At 47.8% G+C, this 24465-nt stretch overlaps 1 protein-coding gene across 2 annotated transcripts in view; it reads right to left on the reverse strand.

Moving 5' to 3' along the window:
• Positions 1-4745: 4745 nt before the first annotated feature.
• Positions 4746-24465, reverse strand: part of ENPP6 (ectonucleotide pyrophosphatase/phosphodiesterase 6) — a 123527-nt gene continuing 103807 nt past the window's right edge. The window contains exons 7-8 of one of the 2 annotated variants that reach the window (XM_037730824.1): positions 11325-11394; positions 4746-5141 (exon numbers count right to left, since the gene is read on the reverse strand). In XM_037730824.1, coding sequence (XP_037586752.1) covers positions 4858-5141; positions 11325-11394 — 354 coding nt within the window. In that variant the 3' untranslated portion in view covers positions 4746-4857. Of the gene's footprint in view, positions 5142-11270; positions 11395-24465 lie in introns of both variants that reach the window. The other variant, XM_017506892.2, reaches the window with a different exon arrangement.

Here is a 24465-nt window from a genome sequence, read left to right on the forward strand (position 1 = left end):
CACAAATTGCTTACAAAGATAAAACCCACAATCACACTTGGAAATCTCTTGCTATTTACAGAAAGGCAAAGCACTTTCTTAGAAAATTCATAACATAGCTGTGTGTGTTGAACAATGTCTGAGTGTCTTGTAGCACCATTGGGGATCTCACAGCCACAGGGAGTGCGGTGTGGAGAAGCCGGGTCCGCCTTTTGTGGGTCCTCCCTCCACCACTGGGGCTGCAGATATACTTTGGTTTAGGAGGGTTGGACACTTGACCCAACTGAGGTTAGTGGCTGGTGTCAGCCTCATGGCCCCTAGAGATATGCGCTGATTGTGAAATAGCTCCCAGGAGATTCGGGTCTACAGGATAGAGTCAGAACCCACCTCTTCTCAGAGCAAACTCGAGCCTTAAGTCCAAGTGACTTCAAAGTGCTGTCTCAGGACCACCTCAAGCCCCTCTGAATCTGCATCTCTGGAGGTGGGTCAGATGAGACTTTGAAGCCCACAAAGTTTGCAAACTACTGTCTACAATGAACTCAGATCTGAGGTGGACTCCCAAGGTGCCTTTAAAAGTAAAAAAAGAAACAAAAAAAACTAGGACCTCATAATCCAGGACTGTTGTAGGATTCCCGTGGGCCTGATCTAGTTTGTGCTTAGGGGTTCACAACTTAATTGAATTTGATTCCAGAGATAAGGCATATGGACAGGGAAAGTGGCCACTCATTTCTTTATTACTATTATTATTTTTTATTTTTACTTTAAGTTCAGGGACACGTGCAGAATGTACAGGTTTGTTACGTAAGCATACACATGCCATGGTGGTTTGCTCCACCTATCAATCCATCATCTAGGTTTTAATCCCTGCGTGCACTAGATATTTGTCCTAATGCTCTCCCCCACCTTGCCCCCGACCCCCTGACAGGCCTCAGTGTGTGATGTTCCCCTCCCTGTGTCCATGCATTTTCATTGTTCAACTCCCACTTTTGAGTGAAAACTTGAGGTGTTTGGTTTTCCTGTGTTAGTTTGCTGCGAACAATGGCTTCTAGCTTCATCCATGTCCCTGTAAAAGACATGATCTCATTCTTTTTTTAAGGCTGCATAGTATTCCATGGTGTATATGTGCCACATTTTCTTTATCCAATATATCATTGATGGGCATTTGAGTTGGTTCCAAGCTTTTGATATTGTAACTAGTGCTGCAGTAAAGATATGTGTGAATGTGTCTTTATAGTACAATGATTTATAATTCTTTGGGTATATGCCCAGTAATGGGATTGCTGGGGCAAATGGCATTTCTGGTTCTAGATCCTTTAGGAATTGCCACACTGTCTTCCACAATGGTTGAACTAATTTACACTCCTACTAACGGTGTAAAAGTGTTCCTATTTCTCCACAGCCTCGCCAGCATCTATTGTTTCCTGACTTTTTAATAATGGCTCAAAAGAGCCCATGTAGCCAAGACAATCCTAAGCAAAAAGAACAAAGCTGGAGGCATCTGACTGCAAACTATACTACAAGGCTACAGTAACCAAAACAGCATGGTACTGGTACCAAAACAGGTATATACACCAATGGAACAGAAAAGAGACCTCAGAAACAACACCACACATCTACAACCATCTGATCTTCAACAAACCAGATAAAAACATGCTATGGGGAAAAGATTCCCTACTTAAGAAATGGTACTGGGAAAACTGGCTAGCCATATGCAGAAAACTGAAACTGGACCCCTTCCTTACACCTTATACAAAAATTAACTGGAGTTGAATTAAATACTTAAATATAAACCCCAAAACTATAAAAAAAACTAGAAGAAAACCTAGGCAATACTATTCAGGACATAGGCATGGGCAAAGACTTCATGACTAAAACACCAAAAGCAATGACAAGCCAAAATTGACAGATGGGATCTAATTAAACTAAAGAGCTTCTGCAGAGCAAAAGAAACTATCATCAGAATAGTATCAGAATGGGAGAAAATTTCTGCAATCTACCTATCTGACAAAGGTCTAATGTCAAAATCTACAAGGAACTTAAACAAATTTACAAGAAAAAAACAACCCCATCCCATCAAAAAGTGGGCAAAGGATATGAACAGACACTTCTCAAAAGAAGACACTTATACAGCCAACAAACATATGAAAAAAAGTTCATCATCATTGATCATTAGAGAAATGCAGATTAAAACCACAGTGAGATATCATCTCATACCAGTCAGAATGACAATTATTAACATTGAATTAAAGCCTCATCTTTAATCTGGGGCTCATTTTTTTCATTTGTCCTCAGTAGGTCAACCCAATTATCTTTGTCAGGGAATCAGCAGTGAATTCAAAATGCAATCCAGGAAAAAGGTATCTATACATATTCCTAGCAGATTTTACTCCTATGGAAAAAAACACATTTAGAGAAAGTGGATTTTTTCTGAGGAGAACAATGTAATTTTAAAACAAAAATGAAAGGGAACAAATTTTCACCACATAATGAAGCCATCAAAAATGTCCACATTATTTTAAGCAAAAATCTTTTTCTTCCCCCTCAGTGTCTGAATTTTCTTTATTGTTTACCAGGACTCATGATTTTTTTTTGTATCTTATTCTCATTCATTTATTCAGTTGAGTAATTACACTTTGTCAGACAAATACCTAAAGTTTTATTATGTAACTTGCAGATTTTCAGGATGAGTGAAGCAGGAAAATGGCAGAAGAGTTCAGGAAAGACAAAAACATAAGACAGTGTCTAAGTTTATGCCTCTCTTGAATTTGATGATCCACCATTAATTTAATCATCTGAATATCTCTTAGGGATTCTTCCTTCACAGTGGAGGAAAGTGGGTTCCCCTGAATTCATTGGAACACCGTCTTTTAAGGAGAAAGAAACTTTGAACAATAGATGTCTTTTTCAACAACTACTGCCAATGTTTTGAAAGTACTCATTTGTTTTCAGCCGGATAGCAAAAGCTGAGGAGTTGCCTTCTTCCCAATTGATCCGATGGTTTGCTGGCACTTTTAAAGCACATTACATAAATCCTTAGAAATCTTTTGTGGAGGCAAATTCAGTATTTTTAAGCAGTGATCCTTTGCTCTCATGATTCATGGCATGAAGACACACCCCAGCCTTCCTGAATCAGGGTGAATGTTGATATTCAGTTTTTAAGGTAACACACCATGTAAGGCTTCTGTCGTCCTGAGGAGATCTAACATATTGCCTTCTCTTGACAAAAAGTCTCACTTGCAGATGTATCTCATTTAGTGCAAACTTTTTTTTGTAGGGGGCTGGGGTCTTGCTCTGTTGCCCAGGCTGGAGTGCCGTGGTGCAGTCACAGCTCACTGCAGCCTTGACCTCCTGGACTCAAGTGATCCTCCTGCTTCCACCTCCCAAGTAGTTGAGACCACAAGCATGTGCCACCATGCCTGGTTAATTTTTAAAAAATCTTTTATGTTTTGTAGAGATGGGGGTTTCCCTGTGTTGCCCAAGGTAGTCTGGAACTCCTGACCTCAAGGGATCATCCTTCCTTGGCCTCCCAGTGTTGGGATTACAGGTGTGCGCCACCATGCCCAGCCAAAATTCATTTTTAATGCAATAATAGTGTATGCATGTATATATATATATATATATATATATATACGCATGTATGTATATAAATATAAGTGACTGATCATGTAAAAAGGCAGTTATCTCTTGTGTTACAAGTTCTATAGCAAACATAGATGACTAAGCTAAAAATATTTCAACTCAGGCTCCATGGCTTTTCTTAAGGGCATCAAAAGAACTTAGGTCCCGGAGGTGGCATTTTGGCCAAACTGTTTCCTAATCACATGACCCGTTAGTTGGTCGGTGACTGGGATTCTGCTCCATTATGTTGGATTCTGCTCATTCTCCACCCAGCACCACTTTGCTGTTGAGCAAGCCGTGTGCCCAGGACTGAGCTAAAGTGCATCACCCTTCAGCAGCCAGCTGAGATCCTTACTGATGCCTCCACATTCTCATCAGCAAGCTATCCCTGTCCCAGCCCATAATGACATGTCAGGGATTACTCTTGTCTACACCCTGTATTGGGAGCCACAGAGCGGAAGTGTCTGAGGAAGGCTTTGCCCAGGTGGATGGGCGGGCAGGCAGGCAGGCAGGCCATCCATCAGTCCATCATGCAGGGCCAGCTATGTGCCAGGCTTCATGCCATGATGTACCGTGTGTGATCAGTCTCACAGAAGCCCGTGTCCATCAGAAGCTTTACTGCTCCTCAAGGGAAGGGAGAAATTCTCGTGCACGCAGACTTTTGGGAGGGGACCCTTGTATTTCACCTTGTTCTATGAGTTCTCCAGTCCTTAGTGATGTACTGATTTTTGGATTGATTGGTAATCCATGCTAAGTTATGTCCTTTCTGGGACTCAGTATAAGATGAAAAAATTCCACGAGCTGGGTCAGAAATAGACAGTAGCTTTCGCTTTTGTGTGGACCTCCTTTTAGCTGGGATGGAAGGAACATTACAGGATCGTGGCCACAGACCCTGAGGGTGGCCCCTGGGTGTCGACAGGGCACACACAAGGGCCTGGTCTGAGGAGCTGCTTTGTGCAAGATGGGACCGAGAGGGACCCAGAGCCACCTCTGTCTGCAATATCCGCTCCAAGTTTGGCTGCTGAGGAGCAGACCCCTGCTCAGAGAGTTCGTCCTGAGTAACGTGAAAAGAAAGGAGAAAATGACATATAACGGAAGAAATGGAAAGCTGAGCTTTTCCTACCTTCTGGAAAAACAAAGTTTGTATCTTTTTTAACAAGTAGGAACTTTTATGTATAGAATTATCCAAGAGTAATATATTTACAGTTTGCATGGCCTTGATTGTGTTAATGAAGCTATTATTCACACACGAAATGAAAATCATTCTGCTTTGGAGGCCTGCTTTGCAGATGGTGTTTTTTTTGTGGGTGGGGGGCGGGGACAAGCAATACAATCAGTTATGCAAGCAAGAAGAGAAGAATCAGGGCCAGGGCGCAGTGGCTCGGCTGGGTGGGCGGGGTGGCGCCTGCGCTTCCCTTCAGCATGCACATCACCCGGGACCAGGACCCGTTGTTCGGCAGCGGAGCGATGCCCATCACGTTGCACATGACGTTGTAGACGTCCACCGATCTGATGGGAGCAGCTCTGAAGTTGGACTTGAAATCTGAAAAAGAAAGGGAAACAAGCTGTCGTGGCGGCTCCAGGGCAGAGGTGGGCTGAGCGCAATAAGGAGGAATGACATTCAGGCTGCAGGTGACCTGGAGATGAGGGAATCGGCTCCAGCAGTGGGGTATGGGCCTGGTGAGTGTGAACGTGGATGAGCATCCAGAAGGCGGTGAGTTAGAAGGGAAAATAGCTTTCTGTGGCTCATGGAGATGAATTTCTTTAAAAGACAAGTAGCAGAGCCAGGCTTCAGGGCTCACACCTGTAGTCTCAGCAAGCTGGGAGGCCGAGGAGGGAGGATTGCCTGAGCCCAGGAGTTTGAGAGCAGCGTGGATGACAGAGAAAGACTCTCTTAAAAAAAACTGTTTTAAACCAGGCATGGTGGTGCGCACGTGTAGTCCCAGCTACTCAGAAGGCTGAGGCAAGAAGATCACTTAGGGCCAGGAGTTCAAGGCTGCAGTGAGCCAAGATGGTGCTGCTATCCTCCAGCCTGGGCAAGAGAGTGAGATCCCGTCTCAAATAAAAGAAAATCAGCAGTCTTTCTGTGTGCATAACTGTGCTCTCTTTGTGACAACAGCACCTCCTTTGGGGTACTGGGGAGACACTGAAGGGCCATATGCTGCCGCTCCATGTCTACAGAGCACAGTAGAGCCTGTATGGTCACAGAGTGACTGTCTTGCCCTTAACCAAATGAAATGCCATGCTCATCTTCCAGAACATCTGTCTAGCCCGCGCTGATGGCCAGAGTACCAGCGTCTCCTGCAGAGGCTGAAGGACGGCTCAAGAATGTTTCTCACTTTGCTGCCCCATCGAGGTCACAGGTCTTGATGGAATGTGAAACTGTGCCCTTTTCTCGGTGCTGGCTAGCTCAGCAGCCCTGGCGACGGTTTCCTAAATACCTGTTGAAGATCAGCGGAACTCTCCTTGGGAGCATTTCATCAATAGATAAAATAAATTAGCCATGTGGAAAATAGTCTGAGAGCTGAATCAGGGATCCGTGTGAAGGCTCTGAGAGATCTAATGGAGAAGACCGCCATGCCTCTGCCCAGAGCAGCCCCCAAGCTCCAGAGTCATCCAGGAGCCCACAGGGAGGGTGGCCACAGCGCGGTAAGCAAGGGGCACCAAGGGTGACACCACAAGCCTGTGGAGGGGTTTCAGTCAAGTGCACTGCCTCCTTCTCTACAGGGGCAAACAAGAGGCGGAATTCAAAGCACTTATCCTTTAAAGAGCGACTGCAAGATCTTAGTAATATACATACACAACCTCTCTTCTAGGCCCCAAACCAGAGCTTCCAACAAAATACCCAGTGCTCCATTAAGGTTGAATTGAGGGAGATTTTAGCCACTGATAAAGGCTTTTGCCTATGTGTTTTAGTTCTCCTGCAAGTTTTAAAGGAAATGAGTTGTTCAGGGGGCTGCAAAGCCAAGTTCTCTAAGATATTAGAAAATAGTCTTTATAATTTGCTTTGCTAAATCATAAATACTTTAGTTAAAAAGCAAACAAACAGCAACACACAGCAATATATTCCAGAGGCAGCCACACCAAATTCTCCTCTATTCATCCTAGAATTACAAATTGGAAAAAAGTTAAATACAGATACCTCTGCCACACAGTATGTTAGATCCAGGGCAACTGCCCACGTGACAGGCTTTGCTCCCTTTGCAGAATTAAAGTTGAATGCACTATAAAGAGGTGTGTGGGCTCCGGCACCAGCCTGCTCCCCTGCATGCGCTAGCTGTGACCTCAGGAAACAGGCCTGGAAAGTCATCGTTCCGGGCGCGTTTTGTACACTCAGTAAATGGTCACTGCTCGTATTTATTAATGTGTATGACAAGGGCAAACCATGGTTTGAATATATTCACTTGGTAAATTATTTGAAGGTTTCACTTTTCTTCAGGGGCATGGAGGATAAGGGTCAGCTTCTTTTCAGAGTAAAAATTAGTTTTCAAAAATGTAAAACCTGGCCGGGTGCGGTGGCTCACGCCTGTAATCCCAGCACTTTGGAAGGCTGAGGTGGGCAAATCACCTGAACGTGGTAGTTCAAGACCACCCTGGCCAGCATGATGGAACCCCGTCTCCACAAAAAAATACAAAAATTAGCCAGCATGGCGGCAGGTGCCTGTAATCTCAGCTATTCAGGAGGCTGAGGCAGGAGAATCACTTGAACCTGGGAGGCAGAGGTTGCAGTGAGCCGAGATCGAGCTGTTGCACTCCAGCCTGGGTGACAGAGCAAGACTCCGTCTCAAAAAAAAAAAAGTATATACATATATATATGTAATATATATATATACACACACAAAAAAAATATATATGTCTGTTTATATATGTATATATATACATACACAAAATATATATGTCTGTGTTTATATATATATATACATACACACATAAAATATGTCTGTGTTTATATATATATACATATACACACATAAAATATATATGTGTTTATATATGTATATATATACACATACACATAAGATATATATGTCTGTGTTTATATATATATATATATATACATACACACACATAAAATATGTCTGTTTATATATATACACACATACACACACATAAAATATATATGTCTGTGTGTATATATATATATATATATATATATATATATATATATATAACCTGCCCAGAGAGGAAGAAGTAAGGGCTGCCCAGTACGCCAGCCCTCTCCGTATCGAGGCAAATCAGTCAGATGAGGATGGTGGTTACGCTTCCCTTTCTGAGGAATCAGCTGAAGCAGAAGACGTCAGTGGAATGGTTGTTCCAACGATATGGAAGCAACTCTTCTGTCTCCTTTTCATGTGGCCTGGATGTACTAATCCTACTGCCACCACATGGGGCCATGCCTTGCCGTGTGTGGGTGGGAGGGCACACGAGGCAGTGGACGACAGTAAGCCCAGGTGTCTCCCAGCCTTTCAAATGTCCACTTCTGGATGGGCAGTAGGGCTCACACCTGGAATCCCAGCACTTTGGGAGGCTGAGGCGGGAGGATGGCTTGAGGCTGAGGAGTGCGAGACCAGCCTGGGAAATATAGCAAGACCTCAACTCTACAAAAATAAAAAAGCAGCTAGTGGTATGTGTCTGCAGTCCCAGCTACTCAGGAGGCTGAGGCAGGAGAATCTCTTGAACCCAGGAGATGGAGGCTACAAGTAAGCCATCACGCCACTGCACCCCAGCCTCGGTGACACAGTGAGACCCTGTCTATAAAAAACAAAACAAAACAAAAATTCTCTTTTTTAACACTTCACAGGAAAAACTGAGATCAAATTCTTCTGACAAAAGTATTAGAAAATGTTATCTTTTTACATTGAAAATATGAAATCAAATTCTCTGCATTTTAGCAGAAAGGAGAACTGGGATTTCTTTCCCATCCCATGTAGTTCATGACCTCCTGTTCTGCAGGGATGGTGCTTTGGGCTCAATGCAGAAATGATCCAGGCTGGAATGAAAGTTTCTAGAGAATTCCTGAATAGCAAAGCAATGCCTGATCCAACTGAGGACCCAGACAGGCTCTACTACCTCAGAATGGCGTTTCAGACACGGACTGGGAATCCAAGTTATCCTCGTGCATTTACATTTCTTTGGATATTAAAAATGGGTCTCTTACAGAGAGGAGATTCTGCAGACTTACCCGTGCCTGGCCACCTGGGGCTGCTTTCCCAGTGATGCTTGCTAGCTCACAGGCTCCCTGACTCACTCCTGCTGTCTTATCTTGAACGTGGAGTTCTCCAGGACAAGATTAGACTGTTCAAATTAGAAACTGGGATTAAGCAGAGAGAGGCTCTCCTGCAGAATTACTTCCCCTTCTCTTTGCTGGACCAGGCTCACTGACTGCTAAGGCTGCATCTGCGCTGCCGCAGTGATGCCCACTTTCTCCCTAAGCAAGAAGCACATGCAGTTAATCAGGAGGGATGCACCTTTATCTCAAAGTGCAGCTACATAGCTGTTAAAGGCCTTGCTCTTAAATTTTCTTCTCAGTAAACAGCCAGTATGCAAAGCTGTTTAATCTTTCATGAGAATTGGAGCCAGAACGTGATGGTTTGCGGGAGGCTCTCCCCATGCTGTATCTGCCTGAAAACATTTTGCAATTAGCCCAGTCCATTTTCATCAGGGGTCATCTATCTGTCTATAAAAGACAGGGAGCTTTTAGTCAATGATGGAAGCCTCTGTTAATGGACAGACTCTCTCCACTGAATTTTAACTTTAAGCTAATGAGCTTTGGGTACCTTGTTTAAAATTTGGGGTTTTGGGTTTGGTTCTGCTTTAAAATACTCCTGAGACTCTCATTTGTATATAGTCCTTCAGCAGACAACTGGTTTGCATTCATGATCTTATTTCCCTCCTCTGGGAATGGAGAGTGTGATGCTTTTGAATGAAAGCCTTGCTGACTAATGTTCTCCCAGAGAAACACCACGGCCCTGGAATGTATCCAGTGTAGCCTAGCAGTGACCCTCAGCGTGCTCCGTTCCTAATTCCTTTAGCTTTTGGGCTCTGTGTATCTGACCTGGGGCTCAGCTGACAGGAAGCTCCTCATAACTATTACTGGTGAAAGACAACACGCTCGGGCATCTTCAGAACCCTCTCCTAGGCCCACATCATGAACGCTATTGGTGCTCCGTGAATTTGCTCCTACTGCTTCTAATGCTCCCTTGAGGACTTAGGAACCTGGCTCACATATGGAAAGGGATTTGTAGTAATGTCTTTCTAAGTTCAGGCACCCATGGAGGTGGCAGAAACTGACATCTTATCGTTCTTAACCGGGATTTTGTGAAAAGTAGAGTCACCGTGGGAGGCTGGAGGAGGGATGCTCATGTACGTCCTTGATCTCACTACATTGAAGAGATGAGCAGAGCTTGGAGTTGTGACATCTAACCTATAACATGAAAGGAAAGCGCGAACTTTTTTTTTTTTTGAAATGGAGTCTCACTCTGTCGCCCAGGCTGGAGTGCAATGGCATGCCCTCTGCTCACCGTAATCTTTGCCTCCCAGGTTCAAGCAGTTCTCCTGCCTCAGCCTCCCAAGTAGCTGGGATTACAGGTGTGCGCCACCACGCCCAGCTAATTTTTGTTAAGTAGAGATGGGGTTTCACCATGTTGGTCAGGCTGGTCTGGAACCCCTGACCTCGCGATCTGCCGGCCTCAGCCTCCCAAACTGATGTGATTACAGGCGTGAGCCATCACACTGGACTGAAAACATGGACTTTTATAGGCTGAAACATTTTGATCTACATCTAGAAAAAGGCATTCAGAATACAGGTATCAGGGTATACGCTGCTCCTATTTAGTACAGGAGGAGGGACAGTGTTAAGAAAGGAGAGCTCATGAACCAGTCAGCTGAGGGTTGAGGGCTGTTGAAAGCTTTTCTTCCCTTTTTAATTTCTGTTTTTGGGAGAAGAGGGTGCTCAGGTAGTAGTAAGATCTTCAGAGTGTTTGGCAAAGTTTTCCAAAGTATGACTTGACAGGGATCCATCTGTTAAATCAAATGGCAGATACGCCCTCCCCGTCTGCCCCCCTCCCCCAGCCCTAGGAATTAATCTGGTCAAGGAAGACACAGCAAATTTGCTCTCATCCAAAGCATCCCTCGTCATTCTGGCTCATTCATTCTTAAAGTCAGGCTCAGGGTCACTTCCATACCTGCCCTTGAGCACATCCCAGCTTCTGGTCGGACCCTAAACTAACTGAGTCTCCCTGAGGTGGGTGCTCTAGATGGGAAGGCCCGTGGAAGAGCCAGACCCCAAGAAGCGATCGCATCAACTGTGAGACTCACAGTTGTCAGCAACCTGGTGTCCCATAAGCTTTCCTGGACGCCTGATAGCTGTGAAATAACATTTTGATGAATTAGGTAAAAAATGAATCACAAACATGTGGAATACATTTTCTTCCCTGCACTCAGGATTTAAAATTTACAAGGAAAAGTATTTGGCCACATTTGCCAAACCCAAGAAGCATTTGAAAGGAAGCCAGCAAAAGCTGTTTCATGGAGACCGGCTGGGTTTGCTCTGCTTGGCTCATAAAGAGGGTCTGGAAGGAAATCCCTGCAGCCTCTCCCGGCACCCGAGGCCCCCCTTACAGACACTTCCTTGGGAACGGGGCCTGAGAGCATTGGGTCGGTTCCTTGCCTACCAGGTCCGAAGGCCAGGAAGATGCCCCGCATGTCCATGAGTTCGTTGTCATAGCCGTGCCATCCACGCTGCCAGCCTTCCCGCTTGCCGGTGCTATTCATCCAAAATGGAAGCATCTCTCGATTCTGAAACCAAGCAAGGCAGTCACATGACACTGCGTCCTGACGTCCCGACCGTGGCACTGAGTGGGCATCTGCTCCACGCTACCACTCCACGGGGGTCTTTCCCCCCCTGCACTCTGACTGAGCCACCCAGCCTCCGCTGGGGCACTTCCTGCTTCAGGCAGCTCAGACCCTGGACAGCAGCCTATTCAATGGCTAAGCACTCTGGTTAGCAAGTTGTTTTCCTACATGGGGTTGAATTGTATCCCAAAATCAGTTTTAGAGCCACTAAATATAGTAAGTTAGTGGCAGCAGGGATGTTAAAGTGTACCTGCCATGTCATCAAAAATGTATCTGGTCTTTGTCTCAGGTTTGTAACCCAGTGCTCCTAAAACCAGTACAATTTCCCGAGCGATAGGAACGTCTCTTGCTTTTCATTCATAAGGACTTACTTTCTCCCACACCTGAGTTAATGCTACTGAGATGGGTTCTGGGGTTGGGGCCTAGACAGCTTCAGGGTGGGGGCTGGCCACCAGAGGAATCAGACCACAGGAGGGGAGAGGGGTTAGAGATTGAGTCCAATCACCTGACCTGTGATTTCCTCATTCACATCTGCACAAAGAAACCCCACGTGAAGCCCACAGGGAATGAGGTTCTAGAGCCCCTCCCGGAAGCTCTGCACACCTCCCTTCCCATGCTTCCTTTCCCACGTGCCTCTCTATATGGTGATTCCCAAGGGGCATCCAACACAATAAAACAGTCATCTTAAACACACCGGCTTTCTTGAGTTCTGTGATTTGTCCTAGTGAATGATCAAACCTGAAGTAGGGTCATGTGACCTGTCGAATGTAGCCAAATCAAACACAGGTGCCGGTAGCCTGGAGACCCGGGACTTGTGGCTGGCATCTGAGTGGGGGCTGCCTTGTGGGATGGAGCCCCTTGACCTGTGAGGCCCACACTCACTCCAGGTATTGGTGTCAGCATTGAATTGAATGGCGGGCTATCCAGTTGACAGAGCCTCATCGAGAAACAGCATCTGTCTCATCACTACCTTTCCTAGCAAAGCAGCTGGAGCCCAGAGGGGCCCCCTCAGCACATCCCAACACCCTCCCCCATGCAGCCCACCCTGCTGTTCTTCCTCCTAGCCCTGCCCTTGGGAGCAGCTCCGGGCCAGCCTCCTCTCCTCCATTACTGCGCACACTGGAAGATGGCACCTTCGCTCCCCTGGTCCAGGTTCTGCAGGTCTTCATTTTCCTCACCCACTCTTCCTTTGGGCTGGGTTCCAGAACCATCACTTCCCATCACCCCTCTTTTCTTCGAAACCAAATTTTCTTAAGACTACAGATGCTCACTTGCTATGAAATAGAGGGCTAAGAGAAAGCTTTGCAAATCCCACGGAAGCTGCAGCCAGCAAGCACAAGCCTAGCCATGCACCGCAGAAGCCACTCATCCTACGACCTCTCCAAGGATGCACGGTGCGTTCTTGCTAAGCAGGTTTCAATATTACAAAAATATTTAATATTTCAAATGCAGAAGGTAGAATAGGCTGGTCATGATGAATATGTAGACTCAAGACTGCTAAGCTACCAGCAATTTACAGGTTGGCTCCCAAGACTAGTAACAGTATCATGTGTTTAGTGAGCCAAGCAGTTCACCAGAGCTGACACCAACGTGCAATTAACCATGTAACATCCCAGTGGGGATGATACCGTTTCCACCATTTTATAGTTGAAAGGATTACGGCTCAGAGAGGTTAAGTGACAGTCAGAGTCACACAGCTAGTGCAAGGCAGGGCTGGGATTGGAACCCAGATCATCTGCCTCCCGCTGCCTGGGCCACTTCCACTCTGCAATGCTAGAGGTCACTGCATCACATCCTCACTCACGAAGTGTGGCCGGACACAGAGCACTAACGAGCCTGGAACTGGGTTGGTGCAGTTAGATTGCGTTAAATTTCCAGCTCTGGGATCCTGGCTCTTTGACTTCTCTGAGCTGCGGCCTCCCTGCTGGTCCTGGCCTCCTTGTAGGGTCTGTGGGGATGCCATGACTGTGTGCTAAATCCTTGACACGCAATAGATGCTCACTAGGTGGCAGCGGTCTGGTCCACAGATGCCCCCGGTGGCGGGGCCGGGCAGCGTGGGTCGTGAGGGCTGAGCCTGCGTGCGCTTGCTTAGCTGTCATATCACATTGCACAGCCATCTGCTCTCACCCCGTAAATCGCCCCCTCGCACTGCGGCTTTCCACGTTTCTCCGTTTCCTGAGTTTCCCGAATCCCTCGTCCCTCCTTCTCCAGCTGTGGCTCGTGTTTTTCCACGGGAAGGTTTCGCTCACTGACTGCATCTCTAACTTTCTCTTTTTGTTCCTTATCTGTCCATGGTGATGATCACAACACATCCCAATTCAGCCTCGTTGGCTAATTTAATGTGCTGCTTCCCCCTCTCACAGCCTACGAGGCGGTGAGCTCAGAGGCACGAAGTAGAACACTTTTGCTATTAACAACCTCACCAAATATGAACCTCATGGTCTGTGTGTTTCCCACGACAAAGAACAGCAGCAAGAGAGATGAAGACTGATGGCCCGATTTGAAACGTGCAGCCTAGATTCCACAAATAAACACACAGCAACGATAAACCCCAGCCCTGAAGGCAATGTAGGATCTTTCTAGTCATGGGCAATCCACTCGTTTTTATTAAAATAATAAGTTGCCCCAGAAAAACAATGGTTCTCACTGATGAAAGAATCATAACCACCTTGCGGGTCAGGTGCACAGGTAACTGGTGTAAGCGAAGGACTGGATCGCGGCCCTGCACAGCCTTCATTTCGCAGTGCTGCGGCGATGATTTTCTTCTTTTTCCTCTGCCAGGGGCTTTTAGCACCTTTGCTTCGTACCCCACATTATCTTTTCGAGGGCATACAGCGGAGACCAGACCTACGAAGACGGGCCTGTCACAGATCCCTCGGCCTCCAGGGTGGGAATCCCCATCTGTGGATTCGCAGCTCCGGGTTGGGCTGCTGGCCCCATCCAGCCCCCGCGGGGCCCAGGGACTGCCACATGGCGCCACCTAGTGACATCCGGGGAGGCGCCCCAGCCCTCCAGATCTGGCCAAAGGTGAGAAACAAGGGTAGAGGGCGGGCTTGTGTGTGTGTGTTCAGGGGGAGGGGCGCCTCTAAGTGGGATCCCACTGCCGGGTGGGCAGCCAGTTCCCAGGGTGGCAGGAAGCACGCGGTTCTCCTGCAACGTGTGCTGGAGGGGGTGGCTCCCGCTCATCCACGGGTGTGGAGGGAATCCACTGCATGCAGGCAGAGAAGGAGCGGGTGTCCCCAGGTGAGAGGAGGCCCGGGCAACGGTGGAACGTCCCTGCAAGCCTGTGGGAGAAGCCCATGATTTCAGGGCCGATGTATCAGTTCCACGGGCATGCACTGAGCTCTGGATTCGTGCCAGGAACTCGGCTAGGCTTCTGCGGTGCGGGGCACAGAGGCGGAGGGCAGCTCCTTCCCCTTCCAGAGCTCAGCTTTAGTGAGGGAGGAAGGGGGCTGCAACTGCTGGGCACTGACCAGGAGTGAACTAGACCAGGACTGGGTGTCCAGCCCGAAGCCGGGAGGGAGGCTCAGGCCCCAGGGAGGCCTTCAGCAGAGGGGACACGGGAGGAGGTCTGTGGTGAGAGGCAGTGAGTGTGGACATAGCTTTGTGCATGCATCCCACATGTGTGTAAGCACGTGTGTGCATGTGTGTGTGAATGTGTGCATGCATATGTGCCTGTGTATGACAGTGTGAGTACATGAGTGTACACGTGTGTGTGCATGTGTATATGTGAGTGTGTGTTTGTGTGTGTAGCGGCAGGGTACAGAGATTGAGAGGAAAAGTCAGAATGAGGAGTCCACAAAGGGAGTCCAAATAAAGAGTGGGGATGCTCTAAGGCTCCTGGAGTGACAGAGTCCTGGGAACTCCAAGAGGGGGAGCCCTTGAATGACCTAGGAGGGAAAGATTGAAAGAAAGCTGGCGTCAGGGAGAGACTGCTGGAAAAGCCAGGAGCGGAGAGGAACTGGGCTGTTTTGCTCTCAGTGGCTAGCGGGGTTGTGCCAACCAAACAGGGCGACCAACTCTCCTGGTTTGCAGCTGAGTGGGCTTCAGGGATGCGAGACTTTCTGTTTTAAAACCAGGACTGTCCCAGGCAAACCAGGACAAGTTGGCCACTGTACAGTCAGCACCATGTTAGGAATGTACATAACATCTTCACCCAGGGTGATGTGTTCAGCTCTTCCCAGTGCCTTCCAAGAACCCTCCCCCAGACAGGGGCGGACGGCAATGCCAGGACCCTTCATCTTGATGAGCCCCTCAACCAGCTAATCATGTCTAACGGGAAGGAACCAGAAATAAATTGACCCGCCCCAGGAGGCGCAGTGAGAAGCAGCTGAGCAGTTGCTTACAAGCTTGTGCTCTTTTCTGCCGGTGCCCGCATTCTATCTGGGCGCCTGCACCCATCGGCTGCTCCTCATGATAATGCCTCTTCTATGCTTGCATTAATTTGGGAAGCCAGGGGCTAATCATGAGACAGGAGTTATAATTTCTAGACTAGGCCTTTGTCTCTGTCATCTTAGCATGAAAATGAAAAGAAAATGTGACATTCGCTCTTTACCTCCAAATCAGAAACCTGCTAAATACAGTGTGTTCCAAACGCCAGGACGCATCCATTTGTGTTCAGCATTGCGGGATTCCTTTGTGGGCTGAGCTGAGCCGAGCCGTCTGGGGAGCACACTTAGAAATGCGAGGCTGGGCTGGGAATGAAGGTGCAAGCAGAGGGAGGGGCGCAAGGACAGGAAGAGCAAGGACAGGAAGAGTGGGAAGCACCGAGCGGTCCGCGTTCACCGTTTGCAGCCGGGCGCGGTGGCTCACGCCTGTAATCCCAGCACTTTGGGAGGCCAAGGCGGGTGGATCACAAGGTCAAGAGATCGAGACCAACTGGTCAACATGGTGAAACCCCGTCTCTACTAAAAATATAAAAAATTAGCTGGGCATGGTGGCGCACGCCTGTAGTCCCAGCTACTCGGGAGGCTAAGGCAGGAGAATTGCCTGAACCCAGGAGGCGGAGGTTGCGGTGAGCCGAGGTTGCGCCATTGCACTCCAGCCTGGGTAACAAGAGCGAAACTCCATCTCAAAAAAAAAAGGCGGGGCGGGGGGGGGCGGCTGTGGTAAACTCTCGGCCGTTTACTTGGTTTTTCGTGATGCATTTTTGGAATACATAAACACATATATTTCTCACCCATTCCTTCCCATTTCTCTCCAGCATGTATAGGAGAGTGGTTGCTAAGCTGGGGAGAATAACGGAGGAGGCTGGTGGCCCACAGCTGCCCAACGTCCAGCCTCCAGCTCTGCCCTGCATCCCTAAATGACTCCTCCCACAGTGGCTGGAGGAAGCGCCGCTGCAGGACCTTGTCTGGTGCCTCCTGCTCTGCCTGGTGCTGGCCCTCTGACCTTCTTCCCACGGAGGCCACGGTGTACACACTCCCTGCTGGAAAGCAGAGTGCTCACCACCACACTGGTGCATCCCGTGCTGGCTGCACACGGACCACCCCGGGCTCGGCCTGGGCCTGGCTCTTGGATATTTGCATTCGGCAGGTCAAGAGGAGTTGAGGAATCTCTTCTTAATGTCTCCCAGGTGGTCAGGATGTGCAGTCAGGCACGGGAACGGCTGGAAGCCGCTCACCAGGCATCTGCCGTGGGCCATGTTAAAGGATGACTGTCCTTTTCTGAGAACTGCCTGAGATCAGGGACTGTGCCTCATGTCCCTTTGTGTGGCCCTAGGCATAGCAACATGGGCCTTCCTCTTACAAAGTTCAAAGGGCTTCAAGGGACTGCAGAGTCAGGCACAAGGTCAGCAGCTACAGAGCTGCTTTCCAACAGGCAGGAGCCAGGGCGGCCCTCCAGCTGCTCCAGCAGGCGCTTCGCTCCCAGTGACTGGTGCCCATGGGCTGCTGATTGATACATCGTGTCTCCTTTCAACTACTGAAAGTACAATTCTCATGAGGTGTCGGGTCAGGGACCCAAGCTCTGCCCTTTCACCCTTGAGGCATCACAACAGGTCTCTAGGGAACGGGGCAACACCACTGAAATCTGGTCACATTAAAATAAGTAAAAGGTGAAACCGATCCAACGTGTATTAGAGGCCTAATAAAAATCTACTTTTTCTTTCTAGGACATGGTTGTAACAGAATCTCCCACCTCCCTGAAAACACAATATATTTGTGACATTGTCCCAATCTGAGAAAAGTCACCAATAATGTTCAAGTCATGGGTGGCTTCAGTGAAAACGCTGGTGAAATGATGACAGTTGGGCCGGCTTGGATGGTTTTGCTGCTGGTGTGAAGGTTGAGATATGGTTTCTATTATAAACCACGCTTTCTCAGATTTTGTAGCATTGCTATTTTAAACTGTCCTGCAGAGAGGCTTCCAGCCAGCAGGCCTCTGTGGAGCCCGTGGGAGCGGTGGTTAGGAGCCTTTGAGATGTGTTCGCCACATGCCGCTCCAAAGAGATGTTCCCCTAACCATTTCCCTTTCTCTGCCTTTCTAAAACAGAATTTAATTGCTTAGGCCTCTCGGGCCACTGGCCTGACCCCAGAGAGCCCCTGGCCACACACTGCTTGATCCTCGAAATGGGAAATGCAGACAGCAAAGTCAGCAGGGATCCAGGGACGTGGGAGTTTAGAGTGGAGTGAAGCGCTGGAGAAAAGCACTCAGTGGATGGGGTTTCTTTATCCTTTTCTTTTTTTTCAGAAGCATGTTTCTTGCAGCGTGCCCAGGCTGAGAAAAGTACCCGTGTGCTCCCACGCAGTGTGCAGAGTGACCCTGGTCACCACCAGAAAGCACGCAGCTTCCCGCCCTACATCTGACTTTGCGAAGCCCAGTTAGGCATGCCTGGACAATACCACAAAAGCTGCCACTAAAACTCAGGGGCCACGTTTTCCAGATTGTCTTGATTTCCTCGGATAGTTTGGGTCCAGGCCTAACAGCCATTCAACCACAGGCTTTAGAATCGAGCCTGACATTTCATATCCTTTTCCAGTGTTCAAAATAAGTCTTTCCTCTGGAGAAAAAGATTGGCCTCCTTTAGAAGCATGGGCCTGAATCTGAGGCATTTCTCTCAAGCCAGGCAGGGGTCCAGAAGATCAACAGCAAAACACCATGTTCCAAAACATTTCGCCAAGTTCTGGGGAAATCTTTCCCCATCCCACCTTTGTGAGCATGGTGGCATAAAATGGACACTGTCCAGGAGGGGCTGCAGAAATTAGCCCTTCAGAGCTGGGAGGCGCTGGGGAGAGCGGCTGTGTCCCACCCTTGGACTGTAGCTCTGGGCCAGCCAAGCAAGGAGAATTGCTGTTCATGGTTTCAACACCTTTTCCCTGTTGAAGTCTCTTCTGGGGCTACTAATAATTAGCCAAGGTTGAAAGCCTGACTTTGCTTTCTTCTCTTTTTACTCGGTGACTGGTTTACACATCTACCAAGTGAACAACCTGTCAGTCAGTAGCCAAGAATCAACTGTCTCAATATTTATTAACTCGTTCACCCACTAACGTCTACTGAGACTCTACAAGCTCCATCATGGGAAACAAAGGTCAAGATGCTGAAGATCTGCCCTCAGGGAGCTTCCACTCCAGGAGGGCAGATTCCAAACCAGATAAACAAATGTAGCACCAGGTCTTATGGAAATTCCAAGCTGGAGGACATGAACAACTCTTGCGTGTTTCCTGGAAGAGATGGTGTTTGAATTGGGCTTTGAAGGACAGGTGGTGGCAATTGGCACAGAGGGCACTCCAGGGAGTCCACCGATTATTTATTGGGCTGATTGACGTTACTCGGGCAAGCACGATTACCCCTTCCTGCCCAAATTCCCGACACTTAAGTCTTTCACTGGAAGAATTGTTTTCACAAACAGAAACATTTTGGTTCCAGTATATTCAAATCACCCATGTTGGTGACCAGAAAGGAGAGGCCTGGGGTAAGGAAGAGGAAACGGAGGTAAAGTGGGCTTGGAGCAGCTGTGGAGGCTTTTGCAGTATGACGCGAACAAGAAAACGGAAAAGGATGATGGCAGAACTTCTGTTTCTGCTAGTGTGAAGGAGCCGAGACGTGGTTCTAGACCCCGCAGAAGCCAGATGGGTGAGTCTGTCACTGAGAAACATGAAGTCAGAAATACACTGAACATTCTGATGAGATGTTTGGGAAGGACCAGGTGGGACTGCGTGCTTCATGGCTACACTTGAATTCAGGTCCTGGGTTTATTGCTCAGAGATCTGTAAACATAGGCAAGGCGCCGAAAATGCTGAGGCTCCATTAACTCCGTAAACTTGGGGTCACAGTGTCCAATGAGGAGAGAGGCACCTAATTAATTAAGGAGGTTCTTAATCCCAAATAGCCACTATTGTTATGGTTGTTACTGACCAAAAATTTTTAAAATCCCCATATATTTATTATCTGAAAAACATACAATAACTTGATTTGCATGTCATTGAAACTTTTGGGGGGTCATAGGGGCTCTTTCCAAAGTCCACAACGATCCAAGCACAAAAAATTAAGATTATGATGCTCTACAGCATCCAGTATTACTAATTAAAGGTACATGAAATCAATTGACAGTCTGTTTAGTGGGTAAGTATAAGGATTTTCATGGAACTGCTCATGACCTCAGTTCTTTAACTCTGTTCTTCCCATGACCTATGAATTACATTACCCCGAAGACGATGGATCCTGATCCTCCCCTGTCAAAATTTCCTGTGGTTTCCCATTGAATTTAAGATAAAATATATCAAGTCTTTTTTTTTTTCCTTGAGACAGAGTCTCGCTCTGTCACCCAGGCTGCAGTGCAATGGCGCGATCTTGGCTCCCTGCAATTGCCACCTCCCAGGTTCAAGTGATTCTCCTGCCTCAGCCTTCCAAGTAACTGTGATCATAGACACGTGCCACCACGCCTGGCTAATTTTTGTATTTTTAGTAGAGATGGGTTTTCACCATGTTGGCCAGGCTGGAACCAGTCTCGAACCCCTGACCTCAGGTGATCCACCCTGTTCGGCCTCCAAAAATGCTGGAATTACAAGCGTGAGCACATCTGGCCACAAAAATACCAGGTTTTAAGATAAAAAATACCACGTCCTGGCCCGACGCTTCCTTGCTTACCTAAGCAGCCCTGTCGCGTTGCCACTTCCCCTTCCTGGCCCCACACTTGGCCACCTGGCCCATTCTTTCCATACCGCTAACTCTCAAAGGCCTTTCCTGCCTCAGGTTCTTCAAGCATCCCGTTCCCGCAGCCTGGAGAGTACTTCTGGGTTTCAGCCTCAAGTTCCCTTCTCAGAGAGGGAGCCCCCAGCCCCTCATCGGGTTCCGGTTACCCCCACCCCAGTACCCTCCTTACGACACTCTCTGTGTCCATGACAGCACTTATGGCGATTTATTTGTGTGGCATGAGTGTTTATTTAGTGTCTAGTTCCTTCACTGGCAGGAGGGCAGGAGAGGGGCGAGGACTCCCGGCAGCTCCCACTGCGGAATTGGAAGCTGTCATTGGCCTCACATGTAGTAGGCACTCGGCACATACCTGCTGGTGAGCTGGACGTGTGATTGCTGAGGCACACGGCCTTCGCGGCCGAGGACGGACGAGTGTGCTCAAGTTCCTGCAAACTGCCCACAGTCTTTCTCCGCTGGGCATTTGGCTGTGTTGTGCCTGACTCTCCCATAATGTAGCATCACCGAGCCGCCGCCTCAGTGTCCCTGGCCCACTGTGACATTGTGACAACCCAACCTACCCCAGGTCCCTAGGAGAGACAGTGGCAGGGTGACCAACTGAAACCCCCAGTGGAGCCTACCTGGGCAGGGCTCCCGTGCTCTGGGGAAGAGTGTGACCTTCATCCCCTGGTGGGAAGATGCCAGGCAAAGGCTTTCAAGAGGATGGGGACCAGCTCTTAGGCAGGCTTCAGTGAGGACTGCCCATTTCCCAGCCTTGAAGCAAAGAGCTTGGCTGGTGTGACAGGCTTAGCCCCGTGGAGGCAGCCTGTGCCTTACCTCTTTCTGTTTTATCCTATGGGAATAAGCAGACTTTCAGATTTCTCTCCTTGCAGGACAGGAAGCCATAGAAAGGACCGACAGCAGTTGGACATCCAGCTGGTTTGGTAACAAGTACAGGGGCAGAGGCAAACTGGCGGCCCTGGCCAGGGGGCTTGCTTTGCTAAGGCAGGGTCAGCAGTCCCGCTGCATGGCTCTGCAATTCCAGGAAACACATGCAATCTGTTTCTGCCGTTATCTTTCTCAGTGACACCTCCCTAAGAAATCCTAAGAAAAAGATGAACTCAACAAGTCTTCCTGTTAGTGCAGCTGCCTCGGAGTCTGCAAGCCTTACACTGATGGCGGGAAGTGAGTGTGTTTGGGGAAAGGGCATTTTTACCAAGGAAACCAAATCTTCCACGTTTCTGAGATGGTGCCTGTAGGTAGAAAGGAGTGGGGACAGGACTCCCGAGGCTCTCACCCAGCGTCACCATGTCCTGACTCAGCGGTTTTCCTAATCAAGGCTAAACCAGAAACCGGTCTCATCTTCCAGCTGAACTCAGACCCAGAGAGACTGCTTTCAGGCAGAGGGTCTTGCCATGCCACAGATGCGAAGCGTAAGCCAGCCCTGAAACGTCGACGCATGTACTGTGGAGGGGTATGTAGGTTTCAGGACAAAACTTAACGTTCTTTTACCATTTGGGGAGAAATTTTGCAAGTAGCTATATGAGCAATTAATAGCCTTGGCACAGAGCAGAAACGAGGATATAGAATGGGGTTTTTAATTCTCTGCTGTCAAGAAAGTACAATAGAATGATGTCAAATAAAGAAGTCTAAGCCAATAAGGAAAGAACGGGCACTTGTTTTTGGGATTTCTCAGAAAGCAAATAAAGCCCCAACGTTATGTTAAAGTAGAATCAGGGCCAGGTGCAGTGGCTCATACCTGTAATCCCAGCACTTTGGGAGGTCAAGATGGGCGGATCACCTGAGGTCGGGAGTTCGAGATCAGTCTGATCAACGTGGAGAAACCCCATCTCTACTAAAAATACAAATTTAGCTGGGCATGGTGGTGCATGTGGGTAATCCCAGCTACTCGGGAGGCTGAGGCAGGAGAATCGCTTGATCCTGGGAGGCGGAGGTTGCAGTGAGCCAAGATTGCACCACTGTGCTCCAGCCTGGGTGACAGAGCAAAACTCCATTTCAAAAAAAAAAAAAAGGAGAATCAGAAATTGTAACCTTTACATATGATTTCTTAACGATGAAAACTCATAAATTCCATGACAGAAGTAAAATGATTAAGATATTTAGTCTAGGAAACTACAAAGAGTCATTAAAAGATATCTCAGTATCTCTCAGGACTCAGGGACGATTATGATTTTCCAGAGAAACATTTGTCTTCGTGGATATAGATGTCATAAATTATATTAATGGAAGTGATTGTTCTCTTTGGGTAGGCTTCTGGGAAGCTCGGAACCACATGTGCGTTCCACTTTATTTAGCAGTATGTTATTTTCAGAACTAACAATATCAGCCAGGCACGGTGGCTCATGCCTGTAATCCCAGCACTTTGAGAGACGGAGGCGGGCGGATTATTTGAGGTCAGGAGTTCGAGACCACCCTGGCCAACATGATGAAACTCTGTCTCTACTAGAAACATAAAAATTAGCTGGGCATGGTGGTGGACACCTGTAGTCCCAGCTACTCAGGAGGCTGAAGAAGGAGGATCTCTTGAACCCGGGAGGCGAGGTTGCAGTAAGCCAAGATCACACCATTGTACTCCAGCCTGGGTGACAGAGTGAGACTCCATCTCAAAAAAAATAACAAAAACAAAACAAACAAACAAAAAAGAACTAACAAAATCCACGATGCAGAGTCATCAGGAGAAGTAGGAACAGGAACTAGAATACACTTAATTCAAGATCACTATTATCATTGTAGCAGTTGTTCTTGTTGTCATTGACTAAAATGTAAACAGAAATTTTTCTTGATGTATTTATTATCTGCAAGGTGCAAAATAACTTTAGATGCACATCATTGAAGCTTTGGGGGAGGGGTCGTTCTAGAGTTCCTAAGGATCCGGGCGTGACAGATGAAGATGAGTTTTGCAGCACTTACCATGGTAATTAAAGGTGCATGAGCCACCGGGGATAGTCTATTAGTGAGCAGTCCTCGTCTTTCAGAGCTAATCGTATTTTTTCACACCCTATTTATCTTATTTATGATGTCCTTTTTTGTTTTTCAAGATTTCTGCTTCACTTATCTTTGAAATTACCTCAAATCTTTCTTTGGAAATGATTGTCTATTTTAAAATGCTGCTCAAGGGATTGTCAATAGCTCAGCATTCTTCCTTCCTGTTCTGTGGCTTCTCTGTACAGTGCAGTATATACAGTGCAGCACTGGTCAGCCCTTGCTAACTGATGGTGTCACTTCTGATTTACTCAACAAACTGTGTGTGTGTGTGTGTGTGTGTGTGTGTGTGTGTGTGTGATTTGTCAATGCATACAAAAGTAATATATAATAGAACATAACGTGGTTAGTATTAATGTGTCGGTTTCCTACAGGGGAGCAGGTACTTGGAGCCACAGCAGAGTGCAGGGCGGGAGGATGGCGGGGAGATGGAAGCAGAGCCAGGGGCAGGAGGACGCGTCCTCAGACTCGTCACTGGGTGTCCTGAGAGGACCAGCACCAGGCAGAATGGGTGCAGAGGTGGTTTGTCCTTGCTGTCCCCTTACCCCTTCTCTCTGTTCTCTGTTTCGAGGCCCCTGTCTGCCTGACTCCTGGCCTCGGTTTCACTTCTGACCTGTGATTGTGGCCCCCTGGTCTGCGCTTCAGCACAATTTCAGATCACAGAACCAAAGCTGAGCCAGGGGGAGCTGCTAGCGGGTTCCGGGCGGAAGCAGACTTACAGTGCAGTTAAAGTTTATGCATCAAGGCTTCTCAAGTGTGTGAACTTCTTCCAAGTCCCTGTACCTAATTTTATATTCAAAATTGTGTATGTTTTCTTCTTTAAGAGGATCCCCCTCACCTTAATTCTGTAATCCCAGAGTCCTACAAAACCTCAGAGTCTGA

The sequence above is a fragment of the Cebus imitator genome, unplaced genomic scaffold, assembly GCF_001604975.1.
Source record: "Cebus imitator isolate Cc_AM_T3 unplaced genomic scaffold, Cebus_imitator-1.0 Scaffold365, whole genome shotgun sequence".
In the NCBI taxonomy this organism is placed as follows: Eukaryota; Metazoa; Chordata; class Mammalia; order Primates; family Cebidae; genus Cebus; species Cebus imitator.